This window comes from Condylura cristata, unplaced genomic scaffold (assembly GCF_000260355.1).
Source record: "Condylura cristata isolate star-nosed mole 26May11 unplaced genomic scaffold, ConCri1.0 scaffold00034, whole genome shotgun sequence".
Classification (NCBI taxonomy): Eukaryota; Metazoa; Chordata; class Mammalia; order Eulipotyphla; family Talpidae; genus Condylura; species Condylura cristata.
The window spans coordinates 15,248,757-15,257,966 of record NW_004567135.1 but is presented as its reverse complement, the minus strand read 5'-3'; the positions used below and the strand labels follow the sequence as shown (position 1 = coordinate 15,257,966).

At 35.2% G+C, this 9,210-nt stretch overlaps 1 protein-coding gene across 1 annotated transcript in view; it reads left to right on the top strand.

Moving 5' to 3' along the window:
• Positions 1-9,210, top strand: part of LOC101623979 (ovostatin homolog 2-like) — a 40,840-nt gene that overhangs the window by 5,553 nt on the left and 26,077 nt on the right. Inside the window, exons 6-12 of the mRNA XM_012732339.1 lie at positions 177-345; positions 955-1,039; positions 4,749-4,863; positions 6,049-6,160; positions 7,177-7,286; positions 7,582-7,740; positions 8,629-8,856. Coding sequence (XP_012587793.1) covers positions 177-345; positions 955-1,039; positions 4,749-4,863; positions 6,049-6,160; positions 7,177-7,286; positions 7,582-7,740; positions 8,629-8,856 — 978 coding nt within the window. The remainder of the gene's footprint in view (positions 1-176; positions 346-954; positions 1,040-4,748; positions 4,864-6,048; positions 6,161-7,176; positions 7,287-7,581; positions 7,741-8,628; positions 8,857-9,210) is intronic.

The following is a 9,210-nucleotide window of genomic DNA, read 5'->3' as shown; positions in this document are numbered from 1 at the left end:
GCTGTAAGAATGCATTTGAGTACTTGGAGGAAGCTATGTTGTTTCTACAATTTGAGATATTAGCTCAATAAAATGGTAGAACTTTACCTCACCCAAACTACAGAGAGTATTAAAAAATAATAAACAGGAAAGGATAATACTCATATCTCTGTTTTTACTTCTATTTTACTTTCTAGGATCCTCAAAGCAATAAGATTTTTGAATGGCAAGATGTGGCTTCCTTTCAAAATATTACCCAACTTTCATTCCAACTGACTTCAGAACCAATGTTTGGAGATTATTCAATTGTTGTACAAAGAAAATCAGGGAAGACAACGACACACCAATTTGCTGTTAATAAGTACAGTAAGAGTCTCTGCATATGGCTGTCCTGCATAAATAAAGACTTCAGAGGAGTGAACAAACAACTTTCAGATTAGAATTAGGCAAAATAGTTTAAGCTTGATTTGGTATTTACTATTATCTTAGCCATTTCTGATTTATCATCTCTCCTTTCTTGCACCTCCTCTGGCCCCTTATCTTTATGATGACCCTTGTCTTCCCTCCTCTCCCCCCGGAGGAAATGTCTCATTTTCTAGAATCCAGATAATCTTCTAGGAAGGAGCTAAGGGACTAAGGTGCTAAGAAATAAAATGTGAAGTTCTGAGAAGGAAAAGAGAAGAATGGAATAGAATCAATCCTTAATTAAAAAACATTACTCAATGGTGCCACCCAGAATTTAGGGACAACTGAAAGATGTTTTCTACAGATGCGTGCAGACAAACAGATGATGCCTGCAGACATATCTGTGTGTGCACATACACACAGCTGAATACATTCATGAATACACTGGCATGGGTACATACAGATGTACAGAGATATACACAGGGAGATCACTCAGACTTAGTTACACAACTGCACTAAGTGTTGTTCACCAGTGATGTGAGAGCTGAAGTGTATTTCTCTTTGTTTCAGTGTTGCCCAAGTTTGAAGTTAAGGTCAGTGCGCCTCAAACTATAACTGTTTCAGACGATGAATTCCAAGTGACTGCATGTGCTAAGTAAGTACTGAGGAGATCTGACCCCCAGAGATCAATACAAAGTTGGAAGAGTATGAGACATGAGATTAACCATGTAACTAATTTACATGCTTATGCCACAATTAGAAGTATCTCATTTTTATCACAGAATATTTTTATCATATTTTAAATATGTATATATTTTTGTTTGCCTTTTTTTTTTTTTTTTAAGATTCATCTATTTATTCATACAGAACTGGGGTATAGGCCAGAGATGCCGAAGGTGAGAGAATTCACCAGGGACAGAGCAGGGAGCAGAACAGGCAGATCAATGAAGCACACTGCTGAGGGGAGCAGAGGGCGGGTCAGGAGAAGTCTGCCGCGCTATGTACCATGTGGATCTCCGCCAGGGCAGGCGGGAATCGAACTCATGCGGAAGTGGCTTAAGCTTCTTTTGCAGTGCATTAATCCACTGCGCCACCAGGGAGGGCCCTGTTTTCCTTTTTTTAAGTAATGTAATTGTTTATTTTTACATGCTTTTGTGCCTTTCCATCTCAGTTGTAATCCCCATGGGCTTCCCATCACCAAATCACCCATGTGCCCTCACCATAGTCCAGTGCAATTCCCTCCCCCACTATTTTTGATCCCATTGTCCACTCCACCCCTGAAAATGTCTCATCAAAGAATATTTTTTAAACATAAAGAAACACACAAGAAATGCCTGCTAATTAATTCTGCCAACTGCAATAACTTGGTGATATATTTTCCTCTTGCCTGTTATGGATATTTTTCACAACTGTAATCTATTCTCCACTCACTGCGATTAAGAAAACATGCCTCCCTATCTTGCCAATCTTTTCAAGAATGCTAGTTTAAACATTTCCCTGTTTGGCTACACCAAATTCAAATAACTATTTTTTTTTAATTATATAACATGTAGGCTGTTCTATTCAGTTTCCCTATCTTGCCAATATTTTCATGAATTCCAGTTCCTAAGAAATGTTTCCAGAATTAGAAGGTGTATAAAATGCTTAACATTCCTTAGTCTCTCGGGTAACACTGCCATGCTGTGTCACAGGGCCTACTTTACTGCATCTTCACTGAGAGAAAACATATACTGAAACATCACACTGGGGGAAAGCATTTCATCAACTTAATCTGAATTAAGTCTGGTATGAGTTGAGAAATTTTCATTTTATTTTTGGGAACTTTAATGCTTTTATCTTGTACAGTGCAGTATCTTTTCTCAAATATTTCCTAATAATGAAAAATAACCAATTTTCCTTGTAGATTACCGTGCTAAGCCTCAGATTTTTTAGATTTTCATTACAGTGCTATGAGACAGGAAAGGTAATAAAATTCAGAGAATTGAAATAATTTTCAGCATTAATGGAGATTTTTGATGGCAGAATGAAGATTTCATCTAGGCTGATAGCCCTCACAGCTTTTCCAATACTTCTATTGTACATTATATAATGATAAGAATATTTATTTGCCATATTAAACATTTAATTTGCCTTTAGATATTATCAGCCATAGATTGAAAATACACTGAGTGAAGGGCCGAATGTCTGTAACACATGGAAGTAATGCTTAAGAATGACAGTTTTAGGAAACTTGGAAATCAGTTTTTAGCCTTTTTGGACATTGTTGTTTTTCTTTTTTTTTTTTTAAGTTAGCTACTCTGGCCCTTTTAATTTTCTTTATTGAGGCAACAGTGATTTACAACACTGTATAAATTTACACAGATTCACTCTTCCTCATATATATGTCACCACACCAAGCCTACCATCTAAGCATTGGGTAGCATTTTTCAATCTTCTTTGGCATGCAAGAAAATGATCATAAATTTTTTTCAGCATTTCAATGGAGTATAATTGAATGTGGCCATAATTCTGTATATAAGAAATTACAGATTATCCATTTTAAAAATAATGGGATAATCAGCAACAATTTGAACAACTACAGGATCTTATCCTGGTTTTGCTGGGAAAACCCTAGACAAGCCACACCTTTAATGGCATTACAATTTATCAGTGTTTACCAGTCCAATGGAATGCTGTAAAAGCACAACACCAATCAAGGCATCCAAAATTTGTCAATCATGGCCTTCATAAAAACCTTTCTAAGCCAAAGGCTGACATGGATTCAGCTATGCCTACCCAGCATGATGGGATATAATTTGTTCTTTTGACTTCTTTATTATAGTCTACATTACCTGACATTAAGAAATAAGCCAGTATTAGCAATAATTATGGCCACACAGTTGAGAGAGGCACTCTGCTTACGGGAAGTTATTTCTGGGCAGGTGATGAGAACACGATGAATGAAAGCAGTATATCTAGAAATTAACCCACCTGAATGAGTTGCCTATCTCAACTTGTATAATGCAATGTTTGTGCATTGTTCCTTCAGAACTCCCTGACTTACCTTGGAACAGCTCAAGGAAATAATACCAAGTCAGGCAACTTTAGCAAACAAACTCAGAGATGAATTAAGCTTTTAAGAGAGAATAAAACTTGCCTACAGGCAAAGACATTTTAATGAACAGCAAAGCCTCAGCGCCAGCTGAAACTTTTCAAATTACATATAAAGGGGGAATGTTCATTCTGACTTGCATGAACATTTCAGTTACATATTTAATGGCATGTGCTAACCTAGAGATTACTATAAGAGTTTTATTTTAAAGCTAATTTAAGGAGAAATAATGAGATGTTCAGCTATGTAGTATTTATGGCCTCATATTAGACTTGCGCTACATACCATTATTGATCTTTAGAGGTGACAGATAATTTAAGTTAAGTAGAGTTGTGTCAGAATCCCAGAAGCATCTAGAATTTTAAATAATGAAACAATGAAATGAGCATGGACTGTGGAGTGTGGCAGATTTATTTTAATTTTGTCAATCACAATGTAGAGAAGCAACTCACTTGAGTTCATTTACTAATCTGTAAAATGAAGTAATATACCTATGTTTCAAGGTCACTTGAGTGAGACAATATGTATAAATGCTGGGTAAATACTAAGGTTCAATAGTTTGGAAAATAGGTACTCTTAATTGATAGATTTAACTATATTCAGTTTTACAATATACTAGTTTCACATTTATCTTTTTCAAACTGTCTTAGAATTCTCAAATAACAAAAAACCTCAAATCAGCTGTATTTATCATGATTGAACGTTTAAAAAATATACTGTTGGGTTTGTGTGTGTGTGTGTTTTAGGAGAAAATGAGATCTCTGTATAACTCTATCCCATAAGCGATTATACTTCTGGTCAAAATGTATTTCCATACCATTTGTAGCTGTTGAGTAGTAAAATAAGAATTAAATTATTGATCAGTTAACTATTTCAAGATCCACCAAACTTTAATTATATACATATTGATATTTTTGCTAGAGGAAAAATGTACTGCAACCAATTGTTACAATGCTTCTATGAAATTAAATTATAATCAAAAATTCAATTTAATCGTTAAATTTTATTCACTGAGATTTTAAGCTAGTTATAAATTTTATATTATCTTGAATGTGATTCTTAAGAAAGCAGCTGAATTTTCTTAACAGGTCAAACGTCTAAATCAACCTAAATCCCAAAGGAACAATTACCTAGAATAGGCGAGGTGCCTGGTTGAATTAGGTCAGATTGGAGGACTTGTGGTGTAGAGATTTCATGCATGGCTTTTAAGAAACCCATCTGCTATTGCTCTGGTATTGTCCAGCTATAATCACAAGGACACCTTTTCCCCTAGGTACACCTATGGCCAACCGGTGCAGGGGAAAGCCCAAATCCGGGTGTGCAGAAAGTTTTTTTCCTCTTGGAACTGTGACAAAGACAACGAGATATGTGAGCAACTAACTGCTCAGGTACAGACCACTGTTTGCTAAAACAAAACAATGAAAACCAGTTACCTTTCATTTTCATTATTCTTTCTTTGATTCCACTTACAGAAAAGGACAATTCTTTGTGTATAATGGAGGTTGCAGCTGGATAAGGTGAAGAAGGAAGAGAAAATACAATGTTTAACAGTGTTCTTTAATTCTCTAGGGCATGGAAATATTATTTTACTGATCCTATTCTGACTTGTTTCTATTATTTTCTATTATTCTTCTATTTCAAAATCTTTATTTTAGCTTCCCTGTTACTTTTACTTAATATGTTTCATTTATTCTGCTGTTTTAAAAATACACAGTAGCTCCTCTTGCGTAATAAACACATTCAGAGTTGTATATTTTCCTTTAACCACAATTTGATTCAAAGCAATTTCTTCTTCATGCTTAAGTACTTTAGATTCTTACTGACTTAACTTTATACCATCTCTTTGACTCCAAGTTTCTTCTGAACTTGGCTGTATAACTCAGTAAAATTGTTTGTTGTTATTGCTATTATAATTGATAATGCAGAAGGGCATGTAGTCTAGAGTCAGAATGTTTAATGAGTTTCAACACCTTCTGGCTGTGCGACCTTGGGCAGGTTATATCATCTACCTGGGTTTCAGAATGTCCATCCAGATAATGAAGATGACAGTAGTATCCAGTTTATATAGTGTTTCTGAGGATCAAATGAAATGCTATATCCCTCTAACATTTTAAGTTTGGAGTTAATAAACAGGTTCTTATTTTAAAGTATCACTAACCCTACCATTCTCTAGTTATTACTGTCACTGACAAAGGATAGATTTTCCCCCCTTATTTGTAATAAGCTATTTGCCGTAAAAGGTGTTTTGGTGTTACACATTTAGAGAGCTTCTATTCCATCGGTCCTTAGTGTCACTCAAGATAAAACTTCTTTCTTACCCTTAGAATATCATTCAGAAATCCATTATCAACTTCTAATCAGTGTTCCCATCTACACTGTTCCTTAGAGATTCTTGAAATCTGTAAAGTACAAATAACCTACTTACCTTGGTTTAATTGCTGATGAACACTGTGCCACCCCCTACTTTTTTGATTCATTGATCAAAAAGTCTGTGGAGACATGAGACAGTAGGAGTTAAATGTCTGTGATAAATAAAATTCTGTCATTTAAAGACACTTTCATTATTCTTTCAGTTGAGAAATGGTTGTAATACTCAAGTTGTAGATACAAAAGTCTTCCAACTCTACCGCTCCGGATTGCTCATGACCTTTGACATCACTGTGACTGTTACAGAAAGCGGGACAGGTAACCAGTATTTGCTATGGCCAACTTGAGCCAATATGTCAGCTTTCAGGGAGTTTACTGAATTAGCAATACTGACCACATCAAAGAGTGAAGCATATTTGCCCATAGATCACACTGAAGGCTGCTTTTAGAGTAAGATTTTCCTAATAATATTCAAAATTAAAGTATTTGATTTTGTACCTGTGTAGGATATTTCAAAATGAATACTGAAATATTATAAAATGTTTGAATCAAAAGCAGGAGAAAACAAGTGTTTATATCTGCATCAAACATCTCTCTGTAGTAGACCTAAGCTAATAAATTATCTCTTTTTATCTTTGTGCACACCACTTGATAATCAGTTGTCAAAGTCTAACCTTTGATTTAATACTGGGATTTGATTTAGACAGGGAGTCAAGTCCAACTCCCTGTCTATGAAATTTAATATGGGGTTGGGATCAGATTTTATTTCTTGTTACTTAAAGTATATTTTATAACTATATGTCATCAAAATTATAATGATAATGGCAATCATAATAAATAAACGTGTCATAAATTTAAAGTAATTTAGCTAAATATATTTGACTCTGATTATTTGGTTGCTCCATGAAATCACAAAGCATTTGTATTTATTTTGCTATTACAGATCATTTTAATCTGGTAAAAGTCTAACAACATAGTATCCTACAGGCTAAAGATTTTAAGAAGTAAAAGTCTTATACTCAAGATGTTCATGACATTGCCCTCATGAAGCATCACAAGTAAGCACTGATTAGCACAGTAGGGGTAAGTAAGTAGGGGGGCTTTCTCCTGCTTCTGATTCAGATATTTTATATTTTTTCAGTATTCATTTTAAAATATCTCACACAGGTACAGTTGTCTAAACATGCCCCAGCACACCAACACCTCCTTTTTCATGTGGAGCAAGATTATACTACTGTGTATAGAAGTTAACACATATACCTAAGCTTTTTGTTCTTTTGAAGTTATCAGTCAAATGAGTTTTCTCTAACACCATCATTCATTGTTTCTTATAGGTGTGCAGATCAGTGAAAAAGCTTCCACTGCTCTCACTCCATTGCTCGGGAGAGTAGACTTTGAGAACATGGACCCTTTCTACAGAAGAGGAATTTCTTATTTTGGAACTGTAGGCCTGCCTAAAAAAATACATATTTTCATTTCCTTTCCTTGGGTCACAAACAGTACTTTCTGTTTTTCTAGATTTTTTTTCTCTTTCAGAACATATTTGCATTATGACTATGTCTCCTACACTAGACTGAAGATAACCCTAAATAAAATGATAGCTGTTTCCATATTATATAGTTAATAGAACATCTTATTAGGATTTAATATTATAAGTAAGTGATCAGATTTATGAAAGAGATATTATTATTTCTAAAGAAATTTGGATTTTAAGAAGCAATGCTTTTCTTCTTATACAGCTTAAATTTTCCAGTCCTGCTAATGTACCAATGGTGAACAAGGTATTGCAACTGGAGCTCAATGACAAATTTCTAGGAAATTATACCACAGACAAGAATGGCGAAGCTCAGTTTTCTATTGATACTTCAGGCCTATTCGACCCGGAGTTAAACCTGAAAGTAAGATATCAAAGTACAGATAAAATCCCACAACAGATTTGAATGTTAGGAATTTTTAACATTAGATATCTCTTAAATGATAACTTGTATTAGTATATTTTTTTAAAGATTATTTATTCATACAGAACTGGGGTACAGGCCAGAGATGCGGAGGGTGAGAGGATTCACCAGAGACAGAGTGGGGAGCAGAACAGGCAGATCGACGAAGTACACTGCTGAAGGGAGCAGCGGGCGTGTCAGGAGAGGTCTGCCACACCATGTGGTCACCTCCGGGGCAGGCGGGAATCGAACTCATGCAGAAGCGGCTTTAGATTCTCAGTGCAGTGCTTTAACCCGCTGCGCCACCAGGGAGGGCCGTATTAGTATATTTTAACTGGGTTTTAAAATAACAGATATTTTATATGTTCACATAAATAATACTTGAGAATATGTTGTCAAGAGATTGAGATAATAGGTTGTACTATATTTATATAGTTTCAAGCAATATGTTCCCCTGAGAAACTAGAAATACCTCTTGAAGACGATTTGACTTTTTTGCATGGACAGGGTAGATCCTATGATTTCTCTCTTTCTGTTTCTTAAACAGAATGTTACAGTTAATCAATTTTTCAGAGGTCAAACGCAGCTGAAAAAATGGGTCTAAGGCTATTCTGCAATTTCAATTATAAAGTAAAACTAAGCTTTTGACTTTAGGCCTAAAAAAAAAAAAAATACAATTACATCTTTTCTGTGTGAAAAGAGGAGTGTTATTATTTTATTTCCAGTTATAAAATCTAAGCATCGGCCACAAGCTAAGATCCCTCCCTGTTTAGTAGAGATAAGAAGACTTCCGTACCCTAATAATTGCCTTCCTGGGAAGGTCTTTATAGACTTCATTTCTCTTATCAGGCGACATATGTTCATCCTAAGAGCTGTCATCCTTTGGACTGGCTGGCACCTGAGTATGCAGATGCTCGGTTCTCAGTCCCACGCTTTTACTCGCGAACCAACAGCTTCCTGAAGATTGTTCATGAACCCAAGCAGCTTAGATGCAATCAACAGAAGGTTGTAACCGTGCACTACTCCCTGAACGGTGATGCATACAGGGATGGTGCAAATATACACTTCTTCTATCTGGTGAGTTGCACTTGGTGGATTCTTGGACCTTGTCTAATTGAATGTCTGCTAAACAGAGTACAGCTTACCATGTGTTCCCACTCATGTTTTATTAATGTGATTATTCATTAATTACTATGTGATTAATAATTTCAAATAATTAATGTGATTAATATGAATGTGAGCCCAGCTTCTCACTTTGTTGGTGAATACTACTGGCTCACTTAAAAACAAACACAAAAGCAAATAAACATCCAAAAAGCTGTAAGGTTGGAAAACTTGATATTCAGTGTCTACTTTTTAAAAATATTCACTATTTAAGCATTCAAACATCAAGTGTATTTTACACTTCATGAGAGTAAATTATCAGATAGA